The 24,782-nt window shown below is 42.3% G+C and overlaps 1 protein-coding gene across 2 annotated transcripts in view; it reads left to right on the forward strand.

Annotated features, from left to right (window-relative positions):
* The window catches only part of SLIT3 (slit guidance ligand 3), a 457,068-nt gene that overhangs the window by 251,080 nt on the left and 181,206 nt on the right, over positions 1 to 24,782 (forward strand). For both annotated transcript variants that reach the window (XM_085073420.1, XM_085073421.1), the window contains one exon: positions 3,980 to 4,051. In XM_085073420.1, the coding sequence (XP_084929546.1) occupies positions 3,980 to 4,051 (72 nt within the window). The remainder of the gene's footprint in view (positions 1 to 3,979; positions 4,052 to 24,782) is intronic.

Raw genomic sequence — 24,782 nt, forward strand, 5'->3', positions numbered from 1 at the left:
AATAGTACATATGGCTTTATGTATTGTAGCTCCACCACATGAAAGATATGTTTTCCTCCAAAGAGTTTTATAAATTGCTGGGTTGTTCATAAGCATTTGTCTGTGTCACACTCCACCTAAATCCCATTTGCCCATTCAGTATTTTCCTCGCTCGAGTGCTTTGCTCTGTTCTCTGAGGTCTCCTGGTGTTGCTGTCGTTATCTCTCAGCATTGTGTGGTTGCTAATTGCCTGTCCCGGGGATCTGGGATCCCTGGAGCCTCCCGGGTGGGGTCAGGGTGGATAATTCAATCCCAGGGAGCTGCTGGGTGTCCCAGACGGGGATCTGGGATCTCTCTCACCGATGCTGGAGCAAGGACCTGTTCTGACAGCATCACCAGCTCCAGGGTTTGGGTCTGCCCAGCTCCAGTGCTTTGTGTCCAGTGCATGAGAGATCCAGTATTTAACCCAAACACTTTGGATCAAATAAAAGTTAGATAACTACGTAACTTAGCAAAATTTGAAAGTGTCACGCAGCTCAGTTATTGTAGTTTCATTCATTTTTCAGCAGCTCAATATTTCTGGGTGAGAACACTTTTTTCCTTTGGAGGCAGTTGAATTGCTTGGTTTAGATAAAATCTGAGCTTAGTGCTGTATTCCTTCAATGGGCAGAGTAAATGGAGGCATGGGAAGTGATTTTGTCTATGTATTTTTAAAATTGCATCTTAAATCTGAGTTTGTGTTGTCTGACCTTTTCCCACCAGTACATTGCACCACTGCGTGCGTAAGAACCCATTTGTAACCTCGAGGAAAAGATTTTCTAGAAAGGGTATGAGTGCTGACAAATAGAGGTGGCATTTAAATATGCATCAAGGCTTCCGTTGCCCAAGACCATTTTTTAAAATTTCCCTGTAAGCCTGGAGCAGCTGATGTGTCTCAGGTAGCTAACCTGTGCTGCGTGTGCCCAAGTGCTCTGTTCCAAATTAGGGTGAAACATGGTGGAGAAACATGGGCTGTGCTGCGTGTTCCTCAGGGAAATGTAGGTTCTGAAATATTGGGGGGTTTCCCTTTTTTCTTCTTCTTTTTTTTTTAAGTTAAAATTTTACCTTCTTCTGCATATGGTTAATTTTATTCAAGGAAGATATTCTTCTCAGCAAGTGTTAGGCGTGTCGGTTCAGCCCCTTGAGGAGCTGCATGCACTGCCTGCCCACACTGAGCTGCCTCTTGTCCACATCACAGGGGTTTCTTTTGTCTTCCCAGGCATAAAAGTAATGTGTTGAACACCTTGGCTTTCCGTAAGACTTTACCTAAGGCTTTCCCAAAACTTTAAACCTAACACTTTGTGCTGGAAAGAAGATGTTGTTTAGATTTAAAACTCTCAAATTTCTAGTCTTGACTGGACCACTCACCAGGGTGCTGTACAGATGCAGAGAAACAGGATTTCCATCTTAACACACAGAGAAATAAATGTGGAGGTAAATGGTCTTAAAACCAGCCATGCCTAATTTTAAGACACCTAACAGTTCTCTTCCTTCTGAGAAGAGATTCTCATGTTTCAATGCAGATGTGAATGTGTTGGTGTGATAGATGCCAGGAGACATGAGCTCTGTGACAAAGGAGCATTAAACATGTGGATCTCTCCCATGAGGAATTAGCTCATGGGCCACAGAATCAGGGTGTATTGTTAATGAATATTTTCCCTGTTTACTGATAGTCCTGCTAAGTGTTTGTCTTCAGAGCACTGAGAGGTTTCCCTTGCTGTGATCCTGTGCATCGATCACACAGACTAAACCTGGTTGTTAGCACTGGCATGACTGCACCTCTGGAAATATGATTAAGATGGTCGTTATGCTTTTTCAACAAAAATCAATCTATGAGAGTAGCGTTTTTTTAAAAAAAAAACAATACCCACATAGGAATCCCTTTAATCAGAAGACTCTGTGAGTAGCACACTGGGTTTATTTGCTTATTTTAGAGTATTTGGCAGAAAAATCAATATCATAGTGTAACTCCAATAAAAATTGTGCAATATATAGTACTTCCCGTAGAAGGAGAGTGAGAGGTGACTCTCAGTTTGAGGCTTCTTTCTCCTCATGGTGTTAGTGTGTGCCAACTTTTTGCTTAATAAAGCTACGTGTAAAATACTTAATCATGCAAACAGCACTGTATTTAACTCATTTGAAGTTTATTCCTCTTCAAAATGCACCATTCTTTCTGTTTGAGCAATAATTTTTGTCAGTTTAACAGGGATATCAGACCAAGGCACTCAGCAGTCAAAAATAGGAGGTTTTAGGATCTTTGGTAGGTGATCAGAGAAACAGAACATAAATATGTATATACACATTTACTCAGATATGTATATATACTGTGCATGAACTCCTACACACAGAAAACTCCCTTTTGGAGGATTGTACATCCTGGTGTCTGTCAGTATTGGAGACATCGCTGAGGTTTTGCCAAATTCACAAAGTTCTCCAAAGTTAGCAAATGCTATGAGAAACCTTAGCTTGGGCTTTATGCTTCCTAAGGTTTTTAGTAGACCTTAGAGTGTGAATTGGTTTTCCTGTACTTTAACTCATAAAAATATGATGTTCATTGATACCACACTACATCCCAAAGGGTAAGTTTCCCCTAGCTGTCAATACATAGATGTATTCAAGATTCTTGATGTTAGCAGATCAAACTCAGTCTTTAAAGGGGTTCATAAAGATTGTATTTGTTCTGTCTGTGCTTTATTGTTTAATAATAAGAAAATTGCTACAAATGTCTATTTAGGCTGAAAATTAGATACAGCAAATAATTGGAAAGTAGTTGGTGAAACTATATAACCATATTATACATGGTGTAACATATTTGCTATAGTTACATATACGTTTATTTTTCAAATAAAAAACAGAAACTACAATGTCATCTTTGTATCTTTATTCCAGATACTTTACACACACAGCACAAAAGGTTTCTGCCTCACCAAATCCCAAGTTTATGCTGTTCAAAAGGCAGTAACATACAGAGTCAGGAGCTTGCATCTATTTTTTCATGACATGCAGATATTTTACTTGCATGTGACTAGATATGTAATTTTATTTCTTTAAGTGTAAAATTTAAGGGATCAGATGTCAGAAAATGTAATCACTGAATTTTAAATTACAACTTTAATTCTTTTAAGCAAAAGAGACAGATGTAGCTGTCCTGCTGCATCCACATATATTGCAAACTACATTTAAATCATGCGCATACAGGGAGACAAATGAGAGAACTCCGCCATCCAAATATTAAATTACACATTTTGAAGCAAAATAGTGTTTTAAGTGTACATGTGTATAATGCTTTTTGTCACTGGATTGCTCTCCCTGATGCAGTTAGACAGAATCTGTATTTAGTCAGAAATCTTTCAATAGAAAGGGCTACCAGATGGGACCAGTAACAATGCAGAGAGGCATCGAACCACCACAGACATTTGGTGCTTAGAATAATAAAAAGACTATAAAATTAGATTAGTTGAGTCTAATTTGGAATTGGTATATTCCCTATGCACTCTCACAGCTCTTGGGTAGATAAAGCCTGGAGATTTAGTACTGTCAGGACAGAGGACTCCAACTTCCAGTAAAAGAAAAAACGGCATTCTGGGAGGTCACGGAGGGCAGCCCAGTGACCTCCAATGATTTACAGGCCTTTAGCTTAATGAAATTGTTTCACTGACATGACGGTAAAAGCTCATAATGGATTGGATGCCCTAATGTAATGAAATTACTCCCTTCTGCCTTAAAAAAAAAAAAAAAAAAAAAAGAAAGAAAGGAAAAAAAAAAAGGCGCAATTAATATTTACTGAGACCTGCCAGGCTTCAGTGCGCGGAGCGTGCAGCGCTGTCAGACAGCCGCGAGCAGCCCGAGCAGCGTGGCAGCTGAGCAGGCGCTGCGAGGGGGTGGAGGGACACCTCGCTGACGGGGAAGCCCCAACCTGGCGCTCCGAGCCAGCCTTCATCCTCTCCCTTCCTTTCTGCAGGCAACTGGACAACAACCAGATCAGCTGCATCGAAGATGGAGCCTTCCGAGCGCTGCGCGACCTGGAGATCCTGTGAGTGGACTTGGCGGGGCGGGGGGTGGCTGTGCCCGTGCTGCAGTGCTGGCGGGGCTGGGGGCTCACAGCCCCCCTGCCCGCCCCGCAGCCGCAGCCTCGCACTTGCCGGGGCTGCCGTGAGAGCTGATTAACCCACGGTAGCCGAGCTCGGTGCGTGGGGAGCGCAGATCGCCCTGCTCGCCGCTGCGTGGAACAGATGGGTCCAGCAGCATTCCCAGCGTGTCCGGTGTGGGATGCAGCCAGAATCCTGCCCGGGGCTGCCTGGTGCCGAGCATCGTGTGGCTAACAGGCTCGTGGGGAGCAGTATTACGAGAGATGTGACCGCTGCCCTAGACAAAAAGCCGTTTCAAAGGTGTTCGGTATGAAAGAGGGAGGAGAGACGGGCGCTTGGCAGGCTTGTTCAGTGCAGTCATTGGCTTTTGGGGAGGATCCTTCTCTGAGGGCTGAAATAACACCACGTTGTGCTCTTCGTGTACCACAAACTTTATACATCGGCTGTTAAAGCTGCAGCACGTACCAAAAAAGAAGGAAAAAAGGGTTTTGACAGTGAAAGCTGACTCTAACAGAGAAGCAGCACATTAGATTTACAGCACTGTCATTGTAATGTAAATCCAGTATTACCCAGAACTTGGTAGTCGAGCAGATAATTCGCTTATTGCTAATAGTTACTTGTTCACTTACAGGCCTTTTTTAGAATAGGTTTTCACTCTATGAACTGCTGTAAAGCTTTCCCTGCCACCCAAAAGTTAAGCCTGTAAAGCTGAGTGTCAATACTTGTAAAAGCATGTAATTCTGAGCTGAAATGGATGGGGGTGGGATGGACACACGACCCCTCCAAAATCCAAGCCCTCGTCACCTGCTGTGAGTTAATGGCAGAGCAGTCCTGACCCAGTGCACACTGCCAGCAGCAGGGAAGGGAAGGCCTGCCCAGGCTGCTGCAGAGCTTGCCCTTAAATTACAGGGGATGAAACAGCAAACGGTAGGTGGATAAAATAAGCACCTGCCTCAGATGCTCCTGGCACCTGGAGACTCAGCAGTCACGACATCGCCTTGGGCTGCTGCGAGGAGGCAGAGCGGCGGGGGCTGCGCAGGCAGCGCAGTGCCACCCAGCCCAGGCTGAACTGGGGTGTGATAATACACAGCACTGCATCCACCTCCTGCTGATGCTCCAAAGAGTTCTGCCCTCCGTGGCAGCAGAGCTCAGCTCTCTGAGGGACCTGGCAGTGGTGGCTGTCTGTCACAGCTCAGGTGCCTTTGGCCCCTGTGTCCACCAGGCTGGGACCCTGGTGGTGATCAGACAGTGTGTGTTGCTCCTGTGGAGCCAGCAGAAGGTTTCTGCAGAGTTTCACATCTGGGAACTTACATTATCCAAGAGTATTGTTTGAATTCTGTATTAATAGCACTTTTCAGGAAAAGCAATGTGTTACCACTATAAAATTTTACTTGTCTGTCAGACTGAAAAGTCTCCTGTGTGGTGAAAGAAAGGAAGAAAGGAAAAAAAAATGAACTCCTCTAAAACGGCTTTTTTTTTTTTTGATGGACTGACTTTCTATATCTGCAGAGAGTGAATCAGTCCTCCACTGACAGCAGACTGTGCTATAACTTTCACTTAATAGGCTGGACAATAAATTGAGCCTTTTTTTTTGCGATCTACTGAGTTCCGCAGGCTCTGCAGAAGTTGCTGGGAATGTATTCCTTCTCCCCAGGATGTTATTAAATGCTGAATTAATTTATTTACCTTTCTGTTTTTAATTGGTTACTTGTATGCCTGTTATTTGTGGGTGAGAAGATGAGGATATATAAAATACAACATAATCAGTTCTTTAGTGCATACTTAATTTTCAGTACCGACACACTGCTGCAGGATAAAAAAATCAATATTAATTCTAAAAGATGAGAAAACAGATTGATAGTATCTATTCCTAAACTTATTTTTCTCGCAGTCACAAAATGTGAGTTTTATACTTTGAAACTAATCTGAATTTTTTTCCCGCGTTTTCCTTCAGAGAAAGTCTGAGAATTTAATCTCACTATCAAAATAAATTTGCTAAATGCCCCGGAGAATATAATATCTTCAGTTGTAAAAGAGCCATAAATGTTAAAATTTTAAATTATCTGAACCATCAAAGAACATTAACAAGTGAAACAAAATTTCAGCATTTCAGACCCACCGTATATTTTATGCAGATTGATTTTATCATACAATGCAATATGTAGAAAATATTTAATAATTCTTGCAAAAACCCCTAATTATCTGTTTGAAAAGTTTGCAAGAGTACCAAATAATTTATTTCTTCTTTATCTTACTGAAATTGTGTGATCTTTCAGATATTCAATGTTTCCATTCCTGCACTTTTTTCCTCACGCACGGCCTGTCTACAGAAGTCTAAATTTTGTCTATAACTCAAGGCAGAGCCTTGCTCAAAAAATAAACTAAAAATACTTCCTTTAGAAACACTTTGGTTTCAAGATTGCACGTTTCATTCACCTTGATTTCCTCAAAAAACATGTCTGCAAGGAGTTTGGTGATTCAGTAGTTGTAGGAAGAGAAGGAATTTTTTTGCAGTTATCCTTCCAAACGTAGAGCATGCCATGGTCTGTGTTCCTTATTTCTTCTTATGGACAAGCTGTTTTCATTTACTATTTTCATTTTCTTGTTTTGTGTCATAAATATGTTCCCATACCAGCGAATAGCGCAGAGGCAGAGATGAAGACAAGACTGAAATTTGTGCCTAATTTGAGTACTTGGCGAGTTGCAGTGAGTTGAGAACTTGAGCTGCAGCTTGGAGCAGCCCAAGGCACCGACTGCAGCTCCCAAGGCAAACAGGGGCTTTGGATCATTTCTGTGTTTGGGAGCCTCTGCGGTTCACAGCCACAAAAAGTACCACTGATTTTATGGCCTGACCTGCGTAGAACCTAATGCAGGTGCCGAGTGCTACTGCTGACTCTGAGGTTTGGGTTAAAAGATGCAAAAATGTTGAGTATAAAGTGCTGTGGTGCCTTCTGTTGATTGTCTTTGCCTGTGCAGCAAGTTGAAAATAATGTCTGGGAAATGACCTGCAGAACTGATGGACTTAACCGTCCTGTCCTGGTAGTTCTGCATTAGGGCTGGGTTTGTTCATTCTCGTGTCAGATTTTCTCTACAGATTCCCATGAGGTATTTGGTTTCTATCTGTTGGTAAAATAGCAATTTTTTCTTGTTGACATAATTCCTGTGCCCCCCTTTTTATGACATGATGAAACATATTTCAGTGGGTCTGCTCTTGCATTCCAAGACATAAGAAATGTGTGTGCACCGATTGAAACAGCAATGAAATGCAAAATGGGCATGTATTCGTAAATGAGTGGCAAAAGTTATTAACTGTCTTGCGACTTGTTGGCATAGAAATGCGCAGAAAAGTTGAAGAAAATTGGTGTGAAACCTTCACCAACTAAAGATTTTTCAGTAAGAGAAGGTTTTCTACTCTGCTTAGTTTTCACTCATGTCCTGTGGCAATATCAGGCAATAACAGTATTATTGAGAAGTATCTATTACTGTAGCCGTAAGTATGATTAAAGGTTATTAAAAAAAAACTCAGAAGAAAACCAAACCAAAAACCAAGAGTAGTCTTCAAAATGATTAGCCAGTATTCCTTATGGTGTGTGACAATGTGCTGTTCATATCCTTTGTAGGTTAGAAATTATTCCATAGTTTTATTTCCAAGTGGCCAAAATTATGAAAGATAGAAGATGAAACACTTTTAGGTCTCAGAATTTCATCTGTAGTCCCTTAGGATGCATGAATAAAAGAAATTAATTTCAGGATGGTTCAACAAGCTCAAACTGGATAAACTAGTAATATTGAGTGCCTGAACATACTATTGTCATTAGACTGGAAGGGCTGAATCATTTTTCTCAGTAAGAAACAGAACTCGGTTTAGCAAAAAGCCCATTAATTTATTTGTCATTGTTTCATCTCTCTGGGGTTACTGGAAAACTGTGTGGTGGCATGGGAGTTGTACCATGTGGACAGCACAGAAAGAATTACGAGTCACTGTTGACAACTTAGGTGGAGTATTTTCCTTTTTTTTAATACTGTAAAAGCTGTTTTCCCTCCTGCTTTATAATGATAGCCAGAGGGTCCATAGCTTGAACACATTCTGTTTGTTGCATAAGATTTTATCATACCAAGAGCTAATCCTAGGAGGTCTGTGGGTAGTATTTTATTAAAGAAGGCAAACGGGTTCTTGCTGTACAGAGCTACTGCAGAATGATTTGGGGGGCTGTTTGCTGTTAGCCACATCAATTGTAGGTCTTTCATATAAAATCACTGAGTCTGGAAATCCTCCCTGCTGAGTTTCACCTGCTTTTGGAATGAATGAGCACTGGCTCTGCCGCTGAGTCTGTAGCCGCAAACGACGTGCTCAGGGATCCACCATTCCTCTTTGGGTGCCTCAGTGGGAAAAATCGTGGCAATTCATCCATAAGCAATAATGAAAAAGTACAAGAGTAGTCATCCATATATTTGTAAAATCCAAATTTTTGTAAATTACAGATGAGCCCTAAATATTTTATCTTTAAAAAAAACCCCAACATTTTCTTCTGACTGCGAAATGTAATAATGGTAAACAAAAACGCACCACCCTTCCTTTCCCAAAATCTTAGAATTAAAACAATAGGAGAAATTTCAATTGTTCTGTCAGTGTTTGTATAGAGAACCTTTTCTCTCCAAATATTTCTGCCACACTCTTCTTCCTGCTCCATGACAAACCCACAAAGCTACGCGGGCTGTGCTGGTGTTTTTGGGTTCTGATTCAGCCCCGAGCTGTCTCGAGCAGGACACAGCCTGTCTGCCACACCAGCCTGGTCTGCAGCCCCAGTTCCGTGCATCATCTGACACATCCAGACATTTACCAGTGGCTAAAACACAGAATTATTCCTGCTGTCCTTGTTTGGATTCAGTGCGATCTGGTTATAAACGATTCTGTTTCATAAAAGGTTTCGTCTGTGCAATTTCTAATAGAGATGTCATGGATGAGTGTGCTTATAATGGACACTGCCGTTTGTCATGGCAAACTTTTGAGAACTTTTCTGAACATGAATCAATATTTGGTGCTACAGCCAGGATTTAATTGTTCCTAGGGTCACCTCTGTATGCTGAACACTCAGTTATACAGTCAGTTTTACTTATTTGCAAAATGCTATTCTCGGCATGTCTTAACTAGATAGAAGATTTTTATTTGCTTTCACAACCTGGAGAGACAGGGAACGAAAGTCATGACATAATTCTAAATATATGAGATGTCATTGCTTAATGAAAGCCTGAAAATGCCACACAAATGTGATATCCTCCTCTCTTTTGCTGGAAATTATGATCGGTTGAGGCAATCAGGATCAAATTTGAACTCTGTAAATTATGTTCCTATAAGTGATACCAAAATGCATAAATACAATAATGAAAATGAGAATTCTGTGTCAAATGATGTGCATAGCTAGTTTACTTATAATTGAGTTTAGTGAAATTTAATTGATTGTTGGCTTCGGTGGTTTGATTTTTGGTTTTTGTTTGGGTTTTTTTTTTTGTTTGGTTTGTTGATTTGTTTGGGACTGGTCTTTTTACCCAAGGGTGTATATTAGCTCAAACATGTGTAAATTGATAAAAGCAATTAAAAATCTTTACTTATTTTATCAGTCAACATGTACAAATAATATGAGTAATAAAAAGAAAACTGAAGGGAGTAGGCATTGACAGTGCATGAGTAATTGCAGGTGAAATTAGGTGAAAAACAATGAGTTGGGCATTTCTAAGAATACCTGTAGTTTTCTATGTTGAGTTTGTCTCACAGGCAATCAAGTTATACCAGAGGAAGAGCAACAGTGGGTTTGGCACTTGGGAGATGATGTGCCCAGAGTACAGAGGTATCAGTGGGCAAATGGGAATTCCCACTTCTCTTTACTCTGTTATTTATGGGACTGTCCCTTAGTTTCTACTCTTCCCCTTCTTCCTGCCTCCTGTGTTGCTGTAGGTCTGTAAGGGAAGGAGAAATGCTCCCAAAAAAACCTGGCTGTGGTTACTACAAGGTTTCAGTCATATAAATCCGTCAGAGATAAGATTAACCACAGAAATGCCTTTTTTGGGTGAACTTTTAGAAAGTGAAGTGTGGCCCCAGTAGACCCTGGGGAAAGGAGATGCATAATCAGCATAACAAGTTGATGGAAGGAAGATGGGTGTGCTGCTTACATGGTTGCTTGATAAGAAATGTTTTTATTTGCTGATGCATGTCTGTGGGAGATCTGGTGTCCCTGCTCGAGACATGGAAATGAAATCTGAGATAACCTCTGTTGTACAGCAGATTACAAATGGGAGGCTGGAAGTAGAGCATGGTGAAAGGAACACTATCCAGATGGCACCATGGTGACAGGCTTTATATCAGAGACCAGCTGAGATAAAATAAGAGTGGCCAAGAGAGGGTCTCTGAAAATCACTGATGCCTGTTACAGCTGTAATGTAACTCTCTCTTTATGGGGAGAATATATTTGCATAAATTCATTGATCAATGATTTTGCTAATCCTGCTGCATTCCAGGCATGTCCTCGCAAATTGATGAACATTTCTATCAGTCCTTGGTCTGGATGCCTAATTATGTTACATATTTAGAAAAGATGGATTTTTCCCTTGCTGGAGCATATGTAGTAGTTGAATGCTGTGCTCATTCTCCTTCCCTGCCCCATTAGGTTGAAGGGTTTTTTCCCTTTAAGAATAGCCTGGAGCTGCACAGGCTGCAGAACTTATCAAGATAAGATCAGTGCCAGGTTAGAATTATTAGTTTCATGAATCACTGACCAGTATGCTTCTTGAGGAAGCCCAGTTTTATGGGTTGTGTAGTTTAAGCCCTTCATTGGTGCTGCAGTCACTGCTCCGAGAGATTCCAAAGTCAAAACTCCAGGAGAGAGAGATTTCTGGCAAACCTTCTCTCCCATGATATTAATTGTTTCATTTGCATGCTCTGCTCATCTTGTGACCTGCCCTCCCTCCCCTTTGACTAATACAGTTTCTTCGTCAGTAATATAAAAGATGTAGAACAAGCATTTTGACTGTTGAAAGTCAAATGAATGTGAACGACTTAATCCAGAGGACACTCAGCTGTGTATTTAATGCTGATATGCAGCTCAACACCTTAACCAAGAGCTGAGCTGAAGACTAGGATGGGAATAAAATTCCTTGCTGATAAAGTTGAGGTGATGAGACAGTTCTGAGGGAACATGGTGGGTTCAAGGGAGGTGAGTAGTCATTTCATGCCGTACTTGGCAGTTCATTGTTTCTGTGACTCCCCAAAGCAGCAGGATGATGATGCTCTGGTAGCTGGATGTGGCTCTGTCAGCATCAATCCAACCTCCATGGCTGGGGAGGGGAGGAGGCTGCATGCCTGTGCACCTCTGGTTCCTGTGCTGTCACTGTCAGACACCCCAGGATGTCCTCAGCCCTCCTGTGGCACCATTCAGGGTCCAGAGCTGGTGCTGTGTGGGGATTCCTGCATCCTCTGGGCTCGGTCTCAATGGTGAAAAATGATCATTTCAGAAAACGTTTCAAAACGTTTCAAAACGTTCTTTCTTCCTTTTTCCTGTTTGCAAGTAAAGGCATTGCTTATGACCAATAGAGGGTAAATGGTTTGTCTTTCTCAGAGGTTGCTTTTGTCCCTCTGCTATGCTGAGTACAACACAGACAAAGGCTCTGGGCTGTGGCCAGTCTGTGTACACGGGAGCACTCAGGAACCTGTAAAAAGAGAGTAAAACTGTGATAGGAGGCTGTGTATACCAGGATTGTTGAGCTCCCAGGTCAATCAAGATTTCAGATATTTTACCTTAAAGTAGCTGCAGGGACCAGGGTAATATGCATTACTTATTACTGGCATTATCTAATATTTTTAGCTGGGATAATAATATTGTGCCTATAGTAAATTAGAAATCAAATCAGTAATATGTAGATAGTTAGCTCCGAAGTGAAGTAGATAACTACATCTGCACCTGGAATAAAATGCATTGTAAAACCTGCTTCTGATCTAAAGATCAAATAGTCTTTTTTCTTGCTGTTCAAAAGGTTATGCATATAATGTAGGTATATATGTGTGCAAGTATGTATGAGGATGAGAGAATTTTTAAATTAAGGTTAAATCAAGAAAAATAATTTTTAAAACTTAAAATAAAGGAATAAGATTAATATAAATTAGATTTTATTTACATAGTTTATCTAGTCCTGGGTTTAGGAAAAAAGAATTTAAGAGCTGCTTCAAGGATGGAAGTATGAAGCAATGTCAAAGTCATTTGAAGACAAATAATCACAATTTCTGTGTTAATTAAGTTATCATAAATGAAGCAATTCTCGTTAACTGGTCCAATATTTTTGAAGTGAAATTACATTTCTTACATTTCTTTTTTGGGGTGAATAGTCTGAATGCATCGGGTTTTGTCTGTATGGGTGGTGGATGACCATGCCTGGGACATCTGCACATCTTTAGGAACAAATCTAAGAATGCTGTAAGGTCATCCAGAAACCTTTGCTGTGATGTACCATGTTCCTCTGGAGTGTTTTTCAGATACCTGAGAAAATAGCTTGGTTCGTTGAAAAAGTATCAGTGGCTACCTAGAGCCATTGAAGGAAACGATGAAGGAAACGACATTCCGTCTTGCCATTAACTTTTTGAAATTGCATGTATCCCCCTTGTCTTCTCAGTGCTGGGTGGGGTGAGACTTCTTGGTGTGCAGGCACCAGACTGTGGCTCAGAGTGGGTTTATTTGAGGGTGAAGAGAACACAGGGGAAGCCAGGCTGGTGGCTGTGCTGGAGAGGTGCAGCAGCACAGACTGGGCAAGCTCTCTGTTCGCCACTAGAATTCCGAGTTGTGTCTGCCAGCAGAAGGGCTTTGTTGGGAGCAGGCAGTGTGGGAAGCAGAGCTGCTCCATGGCTCCCAGTGTGGCCTTGGCTGCTGTGGTGGATGGTTGGATGGATGGATTGCCGCAATGCAGCATCTCTGCGACGGCGCTTTGGGGCGCAAGGAGCCCCCGTTGGTGCAGGAGGCGCTGCGGCTGGGCGGGCTCTGGGGAGGGGGAGCCACGCCGAAGCACCCACGCTTCCTACTGGCTCCTTGGGCAATTCCAGTGGTGTCTTAAAAGGGTTGGGTCCATCTCATCTGCGAGACACCCCGTCTGCCTGCCCGCGGGAAGGGCGTTGGAAGCCAGGTGAGGCACTCCAGCCAGCCTCGGACCCAAACGGGTAGGACAGACCCTCCACCATGGCAGGTATATTTTACTTTGGGTGCATGCAGATATTACAGAGATACAGCCATGTGTGGAGAGCGATTGACTCCTTTTATTTAGCTACTGCTTGCGCTTGTAGAATATTCCTGAACAGATCACGGGTGCATCGAGTTTTCTCTGCGTATATTCTATTTTGCGCTTTTTCACTCTGTGGATTGAAGGCAAAATGAAGCACTGTGAGTATTTGCTATTCAGATTGTTACAGTTTCATAGCTGTGTTGCATGAATATAAGCAGGTATTGCTGCTTCTCGTGGGCAGGTGGAATTTGGGAGAAAGGTAAAAATTGGAAAGATAGGCATTTTTAAACATATTGACCTTTTTCTTGTGTGATACGCACAAGTGCTGTCTAATGCTTTAGTAAAATAAAATCCTGATGGAAAGCAGATCCCTTTCCAGCTTTACCCAGAAACATATAATTGCCCTTGTCTAGGAAGTATGTGCAGTCTTTGTTCTTTCGAAGCATTTCTTTCCTCTATAAATGTAACTTTTCCTTAACAACAGTTCATACATGCAAGTCTAAATTCACAGAATGTGTGTATCACACATTCCCTATTTCATTCATGTGAATTTATATTAGCCTGAATATTAGCCTTAATTTCCATCACATATGAATTCCAAATAGGGGCATCACATACCATTGGAATACAATATTATTCCACAAACACCTTCTCAGTCTCTTGCACTTTGGGGAGGCAATTTTGGCAGTTAAGGTGAAGTGTTCTCTCTTTAAAATTTGCTTGTTTTCTTTTCTCTGCTGTCCAAAGCCAAGAATTGCCGGTGCGGTTCTGTGCTGTGCCATGCCCATTGTCCTCTTGCTGGAGCTGTGGAAGATCTCTTCCTGCTGCTCTCTCCCAGTGGGAATGCCAATGGCCTTGGGAGCTGAGGGGCAGCTGAGACCCTGAAATCAGAGTGACTGCTCTGGCCAGGGCAATACGAGGCATTATTTTGCGCCCAGGACCTGCTAGTTCTGCTGTTGGGGGAAAATCAAGCCCAGGGATTCTGTCAGCCCCTCCGTGCATTCCCATCCCCGCCTCTTGCAAGGCGTTGGTAAAACCTTTTGCACCAGCTCTTGGGCTGAGCAGCCAGCAGTGCTGTCCCTCGTGGGGTTGGTGGCTCATTGGTCAAACCTTTTACACCAACAGCACTTGGGCTGAGCTGCCAGCAGTGCTGTCCCTCGTGGGGTTGGTGGCTCGTCCCCCTTTCCCTTTGTTCCCAGAGCGCAGCGCAGTTCCCGCAGTCCTGCAGGCACTGCCGCATTGCGGCATTGGGTGGCCACAGGCAGCCACAGTGACCATCCCAGTGAGACTCAGTGTTGCCACAGAGCCCCGACAATGGATGCAGAAGTCCATTTTTGTCACTTTCCGTACCTTGGAAAAGACAACTAATTTCTGTCTGCCACTTGGAATGGCTTTTCTGTTGCTGGTGTGTTCCTGGGATGAGTATGAAAGGCTGTGTCCATTGTGGGGGAAGGCTGTCAGAGTAGAGGCTTTTACCATAAAGCTGTAGCATTAAGGCTGCAGTGTACTCAGGACAGGACAAATTAAAACATGGCTTTGAAGAATGATTCTGTTTCTTTCTGGGCTAATGTTAATCAATTTCTTTAGAAAGTCTTGTGGTGAAATCCTGTAAGAAAATAGTAGCACACAGCTGACTGAATGCTGAAACATTTTACCTTGGAAATCTCCATCATTAAAAGCCTTCAGCCCGAACAAATGACCAAAGTTGCTTGCTCCTTTCAGATTTTGGAGTTGAACCGTGTTAGTTTGAATTGGATTGCGTTTATAAGGCTGCTTCAGCTTCAGAAAGAACTAACCCAGAACAGCTGTTTAGGCAGAAATTGTTTTATTTTGCCGAGGAGCTGATGCAACAAGCTTAAGGTTTGTATAATCTGACTTCATGTAGTTGATTCTTTTTCATCTTTTTCATAAATGCACTGTGGTAGGCTCTCAGACCTCTGTACGCATTGAGAACCCAGTCCTGTTTCGACTGATTTTGTCAATAGCACAGAATCCATAAACCTCAGTACCTGACATGCATGCAGTTGGGTGACACCAAGAGCCATGAGAGACCTCTGTATAACCTAAAAAAACCCCCCAAACCATATCTACTTAACGATGAATTTATATTAAAGTAAGTAATTGTATTGTAAATTTATTGTATCAATTAATTGAACATGAGATTGTCACATGAATCTACAAAACAACATTTAGGGGAGTTTAAATGGAATGCAATTATATTTTTGATTGCTGTGGCTCCTGTGAATATCTGTGCCTAAATAAATAGATTGCAGGGACTAGACTCACTCCCTGCTGAAATCACCAACGGGATTTGCTGTGAATTCAGCAGACTTTGGTCTGGGTATTATGACAATTGGACTCATTCCCAGTGGTTCTAGGCAATAATATCAGCCCTGAAATTTGGTACCATAGAGAAACATCAAAACTACCCTAACGATGCAAAACATTTACTCAGTGATTGTAGAAATACTTTTATTTCTCTTAGTCCAAATCAAAATTCTGGATGTAATTGGGACTGAGAGCCACAGGCATTCCCAATGCAGTGTACTGAAAAATGTGTAGCCTTTGGGCAAAGACCTGAGAAAATTTCTTGATGCAAAAAAATAAAAAGTAAAGGCAATGTTTCATTTGCCTTTTTTGAGTTTAGAAGAATAACTCTTTGGAGAATCCTTCATTCAAAAATAAAGCAGTGGCAGAATAATTCCAGCCTGCATTCTCTTGTCTTTGCACCAATGCTTTTATATTTTAATTCAAGCTGAATGGAATTTGTATTTTCTGCCTAGAATTAAAGTGCCATGTAAAAGATTGAAAAGCTGATTGAAATTTCTCTAAAAAGCTCTTTCAGCTCTCACTGGGCTCAGATGTTAGAAAGAATTGGGAGATGCAACTGGTGCATGTATTTTGTACAACTGATAGAGGTGATTTGATTGTGGGGGAAAATAGCAATGTCCTTCTGTGTACAGAAGGTGCAACTTCCTTTAGGGGAAGCAGTAAGACATTTCATATAAGACCATGTGAAAGACATTCTTGATTTAACATCTCACAAAGTACACAGTCTAAATTTGTGCCCACTTTCTCTGTATAACCTTTATTATTTTTTATTTTACTTTATTGTGATCTCTACTTTATCTTGTTTTGGAATATTTTATTTATTTGGGTGTTGGTGTAAGTAAGTAAATTGAGGCATAATGATATTTTTGTGCCTGACTAACATAAATTCAGGGCTAAAGGTAACATCAGAAAGGTTTGGCTTTACATCACCAAAGTCCTTAATTTTACTCATGCTTACATATGACAATAAAACCTTTGATGTGCAGGCCCATATGATTTTTTCTGGCCTCTTGCCTATTTCCACTGATTCCTAATCCCAATCACTTTAGCTGGATATCTTGCCCAGCATTTTCTTAGCTGCAGGTCCTCGTTTTCCTTCTCCCCTGCTCTTCACCTCAGCTCCTCTGCCAGTCCCAGAGCCTCCAGCCAAGGCACAGACACACTGTGGGGAGAATTAATGCAGCAATTACAGGACTTAATATGCCCTAAAGTTATCACTGTGGGCAAATGTGATCATCCTGGTTCTTGCCAGGTGACAAAACAGCCATTTTAATCAAAGAATCTGTAATTATAGTAACTCAGTTTATGGGAAGCCTGATGTTTTTGAAAGGAATCTCATTCCTTCAAGGGAAAAAAAAAATCTGCCGTAAACATCTGGCCTTTATAATAAGCTTAAATAGTTAAAATTTGACAGTTACATGCGAGTTAAAATTAGCCACAGAATGGGAAGAGCCAGGCAATTTTAGCAGTAAACACTGTTGGCACTTCTGTACATAATTCTGTGCTAAGCTTATTTACTTTATTTTTTCCATGCATTCCTAAAACGAAGATATTCTTTCCTCTGTATCCTTGAGATAATCATATTTCTGATGTCAGCTTCCCAAGTTAACGATGCTGGAGCCTCTCACGTTGCTGTGATGAGAGCATTTGTGAACACATTGTCAAAAGCCTAATACTAGAACAGAAACCACAAATTGGCAACCAGTTACTTTCATTTCAGCGCATTCTTCGTGTCACCTGGAGACTATTTAGACCATTATTTGCCTGGGCTAACCTTGGGCTTAAAAATAGCACTTGTCTAGTGCCAACCCATTTTAGAGTTGGGTACAAATATTGAGACAAACCCCCAGCTGTTGTTGCTTGTGCTGCTAATTTGAGGTGTCAGCTCCGAGCTCGGCTGCTCTGTGTCAGAGAAGAAAGCCCCTTGTGAGTTCATTATGTTTTCTAACAGTGCACAGTAACGGATTAATCAGTGCAGCATCAGTTGCTTTCATTATCTGCCCACATGGTAGTTGTGGGCTTTAGCTTAAACAGTCTGTGGTGAGATCAAGGAGTTGAGTACAAGAGGCACTCAGGACTCAGCACAGCTCGGCAGAGATGCAGTTCAGTTTTGGACACTGCCTGAAGAGCAAACCTTGAAAGTCGAGGGTGACTGCACTCAGTGCTGAGCGATGGAGTGCCAAAGCCACTTTGCTTTTTCATCAGAGCCATAGGAAACAGTAAATATTTAATTCAATGCAAATTCCTCCTGACCTGTGTGAAAAATAGCTCTTTACAGCTATTGGAAACACAGCTCCTCTTGCCCTGCAATCTGCAAGTTAATTACAAACATTAATTATGGCAGCATATAAAATTCAAGTCTTGGTTTTATTACTAAATATGGAATTAGGTTCACTTTTTGGAATTGCTGCTGTTAGGCATATTGGGTGCTGTGGGGTCAGAAGTTGTCATCTCCTGTCCCTCCCTGGGGCAGGTCCATGCAATCCCATGACATTCCTGACAGGGATTCATTTAGTGTTTTATCACAGGCTTCCCTCCTGATGGCTGCATGCTCTGTAACAACTCTTTTCTGTATTTTTCCTGTTCATATTGTAAGAAACGTTTTCTCTATATCTAATGAAAATCCCCCTTTCTGAAATTAGCACCTCTTACTGCTTTGCTTATTCTTTATGTGAATACAAGGAACAGAGGATGTCTTTTCCCTTTGCAGTGGCTTTTTGTGTAGTTGAATGGAGGTTTAAAAGAAAGTGATCTGAATCTGCTAACACAGAGCTCTAAGGTACTGGTGCTGTTAGTGCTAAATTATGCTGCTGATGCTGATCCCAAATCAATGTTTCGTCTCTGTATTTTAGACAGACCCTTAGATCCTCCTCTTTATAGGCATAATACTGATGGTGATGGGTAATGTTGCACAGGGTCAACAGTTTCAGTCCACAGGTACACTGAGAAAAGATTCCTTCACTTATTTACCAACACTACACACACAGATACACCCCAAAGTTTTGAGGCCTCAGAGAAGTTGTTTTTCTGGCACTGAGCCATTTTTTGTGGCCTTCTGAGCTCCCCTGGCAACTTAGGCAGAGAGACAGAGTTGTTCAGCCTTTTTTTTTTTTTTTTTTTTTTTTTTTATCACTTCACCCACTTCTGAGTAGAAGTAACATTATCAAAAAAAACTATTAACATGAGAGGCTTAATTATGCTTGGAGATGCCTTGGTTAAGTCTGATTAAATTTCCTGGTCTCATTTACTGGATGTATGGTTGCACTGGGGATAGGAGCTGGGAGCCATGGCAGTTTGGGAGAAGCAGTAATCGGGGATGTGACAGTCATTCACTCCTGGGAGCGTTAGGAGCCTGCAGACACACCATTTGTAGCTCTTCATTGCATGCACATGGATAATAATCTTGCATTAGGCCCAATTACATGGTGTTATGGACACACAACACAGGGATTACACACACAGCCAGGAGCAGCCTGTGACAGAGCCGTGCTGTAATTGGAGGAGACAGGAGGAAATGTTGGTTGTTAGTGCTACCAGTGCTGCAGTGCCTGGCACAGCTCTGCCCCACCAGCCCTGTCCCCTGGGCTTTGCTGCTCCACTTCATGTGTCACTGTCCAAATCCAGGTTTAGCTCACAGGGAGGTAACCCAGCACCACCTTTTCACAGTGTGTTGAGGGAGTTTTGAGTGGGAAAAGGAACTGAACATCGTTGTTTAGCTTAGAGTGAAGCCCACAGGCACGTGGAAAGCTGTGGTGCCAAAGAAGGGCTGGAGTTTGTAGGATTCCTGGTAGCAAATCCTGTCTATGGGAAGCCTGTAAAGAATTTACAGTGCCCAACATAAAAGTCATTCAAAACCAGCAACAATCTAGTACATGAGCTGGTGCCTTTGCAGATCTCTTTCTCCATTTTCCTATCAGTAAACGGGTCTGAATGATTCTTTCTAACTGAGAATTTTGCAAATGCTGTGGTGTCCCGTGGTCAGCCAAGTGTGACACAAAAGCAGCCTGGTGTGGATCAAAAACCTGAATGGCCAGCACAGCAAACCTCTGGTAACTATAAGAGATGCTTATCAAGCCTTGGGGAAAAGTGTTTTCTCAATTTGGATTAAGTTTGAATTAAAATTTCTCATTTTGGTTAGCTGTTTTGCTACTCAGCTGCAGAAATGGAACTGGGAAAGAGACCAGTCTGTGTTACTGACAAGTAACCAAAGGCATCTTCAGCATCCCACAGGTTCTGCCTTGTCCCTTTCACTTGAATCTGTTCAGGTTGAAAACAAGAAGCATCACTGTGGCTGTTTTACTGTGCTGATGCACATTATGAAAATGTCTTGTACTTAGAAAATGGACATCTGCATACTGTTTTTTCCCTTTGTCAATGATAAACTAGGATACCAGAATTTTTTTTAAGCTGGGATATAGCCAGTGGTATTGTCATCAGTGTTGCGGGTTTAAGAAAAACCCAACCCTTCTATCTATTTTCCACCTTGAAGTGGGACTTGAAAACATTAAGACAGTCACTGTTTTACTAAATAGTCGTTTCAGATAGTCCTGTTGTGTTGTGTAACTTTTTCTGCCGTAGAAGATCCTTTTGTTACTAAACCAGAATAGAGCACATGGATATGTTGTCATGAAAGTATTATTTCAGACAAAAACATTGACAGTTGTTCTGATATTTATTATATACTCTTAATTATATTAATTGAATTCTAAGCAAGGGAAACAAAATCTATGTGTAGTCCGTGAATTACAGAGTTGTTTGAATATTGACCTGACAGACTGGGATTTCTGCTCTGAAATAGTCCAAGGGACCTGAAAGGGTACTTAGAGTTTCTGAGTTTTTAAAATAAAATACTTCTGCTATAAGTAGGGTTCAAAATTGAAGTAGTTTCCTTTTTTCTCAAGGTCTCTGCCATCAAAGTTGTGTGATTTCCTTTAGCACTAGAACTATCATTTTTTTCTGACTCTCATCACTTCTGTCCAAGAAGTTGGAGAATGTTGTAAAGACTAATGCATAAATATTATTGAAAAAACCACAGATATGACAGTCATTTCTGCAGGTTAGTGATTTTAAGGCAATTACATTGAGTCTGGAATTAACAGCTCATTGTCAGGGAACTGCAGTGGTGTACATGATTTTGGAGAAAGTCAGAGGAGAACAAAAATGCAACTGCATGGAATTAAATTTGCAACAAAAGTTTGAGGAGGGAGATAAGTAATTGTTTCCAAGTCGTGACAGGATTGCAGACTGAGCACTCTTTCCTTTAGGAAAATTCTGATTAGTAGGGGCCATAAATCAGCTTTATTCTTCAGCAGGAAGAAGGCAGCTCCACAAGTGCCTCTAACCAGTTTGGCCGATGGGCAGAGCAGTGAGTGAGGAGAGCAGCTCCTCTAGGGCTGTAAATTGAAGTCAGTGGGACTCTGACAGTTCACAGGGGTGCAGGATGTACCACCTCAGAGACTGCTGAGCTCACGTTATGCATCTCCCCAGTAGTCCTTGGAGGATCCTCAGCAGTGCTGCAGTCTGCTTCTGCTTACCCTGCAAGATCTGACAAGGATCACAGCCCAAGGTGGGGAGCTGGCTGGCATAAATAATACTGTCTATAACCCCAGTTTCCTGACTCAGCATTTTGGATGTGAATAGATAACAGGGAGAGGACTTCTAAATGAGAGGACAGTGCTTTCTCAAGGGACATGTTGGGGTCTGGAAGAGGTGAGAGGTATACGGCTGAGGAGAACTCAGCAGAGTATAAGTTTCCTCATGTGATGTTGGAGGAGTTAGAAGATTCTGGAATTTCTGTTTCCCGCAGCTTCCTGATATTTATGAATCTCCTTGTATGGATTGGAATTTGGGGTGGATCAGTCTGAGGCTGGGACCTTGGAGCAGCCAGCAGACAACTGGAGGGAGCATCATTTTTTTCCCTTCATGTGCTAACAATGCTTCTATTTTGTGTTCACCCCTGCCAGGACACATCTCTTAAAAAATCATTTCTGCGAAGGAATCACGTGTATGATGGAAAGCTTTGCAGGATGTCTCTGGAGCACATCTCTACCTGAACACATTCCCATTCCAGAGTTGCCACTGCCTGGGAGCTGAGATAGCTGCAGGGTTAAATCCCTGCAGCACCAGCTGGGCTGTAGTGCAGACAGTTCACTGGCAATTAGTGCCCTTTGCAGTGTTTGGCCTCCTCTGTTCTGAAATAATTGCTGTTATCATAGATGTTTTATTGCCTTCATTATGGTTAACATTTAAATATCAATGAAATAGTATTCTACTAAGTCATCTGTGCAGTAGCTGTCTGCTAGAGTTATCCCTGAAATTTGTGTTTAAGGGGAATATTAATTCAGCAGTGATTTAGGATTCTTAGAAGGAGGGTTATATATTTGTCAATGAACTATGGGAAACCTTTTCTTACTTGAAAACAGGCAAATATTTGAAACCTTTGCAAAACCTTAGCCACCCTCATTTGATATTTTGTGAGCAGAAATGCACTGTGTGATTGTAATAATGCTTTGTCTGTTAAAATATAAACATTTAAGAACTTTTAAAATATTTTTGAATCATCAAGTCAGACAGTACCAGGTGACCTTTCTGCATGCAGATGAAGAATTGCACTGGCAGACAGGGATGTGTTCTCTGCCCTCAGTGCAGAAGGAAGCTCACTGTCACAGCCTGTGCTGCCTCAATCCAACACACATGCTTTTGAAATCAGACAAAATTCTCTCTTGAATTCCTGTGGCCCCCATTGACTCCTGTAGTGCCATGTGTGACTGATTCAGACATAGCTACGTTTGTGATTTAATATTTGTGAGCTTTCTTTACATGTGGCTTTTATTTATCACTGCATACCTAAAATCCTCCATCGGAGTGCATAATTCAATGTATCAGGCACCTAAGGCAGTGTTGTCTCAGAATTGTATTTATATGTTTACAGGGGAAAAAACAGTGGTGCAATTATAAATTCAATTTCTGAGCCCTGTTTGAACTTCCCAGCATGTAAAGAACTGAAAAATAGAGATACTGAAGGGTGGGTGTGTTGGTGTATATATTCACACACTCTCAGTGGGTTTGTTCACTCTCTGAAATGGTTGTCCAGGCTTGTTTTGGCTCATTGGCCACAAAAGACTTTGGTTACATCACTGGGTAAATGAGGTAATGGAGCACTAGCACTGTATGCCAGAGGGGTTAATTTTGCACCCTACAATGTGCCACAGTGGGATGGGAGTTGTCATTGTGCCCTTAGCAGGATGCAGATGCAGAGCTCTCAGCCCTGCAGATGAGCCCTGGTGCTCAGGGTGCTCCTGCCAGCACTGCAGCCACAGCTCAGCAGAGCCCTGCAGCCTGGCAGGCACAGCTGGCAGAGTGGCTGACAGCTCTGAGAGCTGAATTCCAGCTTTCCTGCTGAAGCTGACAGTGTTTCCCTCTTCATCTTGGCCTTCAAATGCTTAGTAGTTTGCCTTTGAGTCCTTGCATGTTGGGAACCTGAATACACAAACCCATGGGTATTTGTACACCCATTGATCCCAAAACTTGGCTGTGTGTTTCCTGTCTGATTTTTAATACCTTCAGGTTTTGCAGAAGATGTGGAATGAAGACTACATGTTATACTATAAGTTATCATTTGCTAAGGCTGACAGCTCTTACCAGCCTGGTGTGTGAATGTGTGTGACTTGACTGACACAGATCTCTGGCAGCAGATCTCACATGCAGATTCCAGATTTCCAGAGCTCTGCTTTTACTGACATGACTCTCTCTGCTCACAGATTTGGAAAGGAAGGGTAGTTTTGCTCTGTTGGTGCAGTTTGCTGTCATGGGTATGTCAGCCCCCAAGCTGGCTCCAGATTGCCAGTGCATCCATCTGGCACAGCACTGTGCTGGAATACCAGCCCTGATCCTGCTGGCAAAGGGCTTGGGTGCTGTCCTGACAGGATGCAGGAATACCAGCAGGAATACCAGCTCTGATCCTGCTGACAGAGGGCTTGGGTGCTGTCCTGCCAGGATGCAGCACAACAGCAGCAGCAGCAGAACATGCTGCTAGTGTCAGAGCTGCTCCCACCCTGCTCCTGGGTGTGCCTCTTCAGAGCCAGGGTGCCCTGCAACCTCCTGGCTTTGCCAATGTGTGTTTGTCTTCCTGTGTACCCAAAATCCAGTCTGCATAGGGTAAAATCTAATTAGCACCTAATTTGCTGATGTTTTAGATGATGGTTCTGCCAAGGGATTTCTAGGAAGAATTGTAAAAATGTTTTTGAATTGGCAGATGACCAAGAAAGTGATTTAACTCCTGGGAAACTTTTCTAGAGCTTTTGATTGAATGTGCTGTATAAATACATGACATTGGAACAGCTTAATAGTTCAGGGAAGGATGACATGCCTTGAGGTTGCTTTAGCAGGTATTTCTTCAGCATATACATAAACACACAAAAGCACTGCCTTCTGCTGAAGTGACCCTGTGGAATTCTCTGCCCTTGCCATTTCAAATAGGTGGTGGTGGGAGTGGCCACCAGCCCTGTCCATTCTCATGACAAACTGGGCTACTGCAGTTGCAGGTTTGGTGCACTTGCAGCATGGCAATTACGCCTTGTTGAAGTGCTTTCCATTTCCTGTGCCATCTTGACAAACTTCATAGCTTCTAATTTGCTGGAGAGTCATTGATGTAATTAGGAGCTGCACAAATGGGAGCAGCACACTCAGCTGATGGCAGTTGAGTCAGTTCATTCTTCCTCAGGAGCTCAAAGGGGTTCCTTCAGCAATGAGATTACTTTCTCTTTGGGCTCTGTTTTGACAGAGCAACAGCCATCCTTAGTGCCTGGCTCAGGACATGCTTTATTCCAGGCTGCTCCACCAGCCAGATTTTTTTTCCTAAGGAAAGGCAGGAGAGGGAGCCCATGGGTGTGTGTGTTTCCAGGAGCAGTGGGAGCTGTGTGTCAGCAGGCTGTGGGAACGAGCCTGGCAGAGCCAGCAGCTCTCTCCTGGGCAGAGGGAGCCCTGCAAGTGCTGTGCCTCAGTCTGATGTCCCCACGCTCAGCTGGCACCAGGTTTTCAAGCAAAGTGGCAGCTGAACCACCAGGTCTGGATCTGTTCCAGCAGTTG

The sequence above is a fragment of the Lichenostomus cassidix genome, chromosome 13, assembly GCF_008360975.1.
Source record: "Lichenostomus cassidix isolate B80296 chromosome 13, HeHo_3.0, whole genome shotgun sequence".
Taxonomy (NCBI): Eukaryota; Metazoa; Chordata; class Aves; order Passeriformes; family Meliphagidae; genus Lichenostomus; species Lichenostomus cassidix.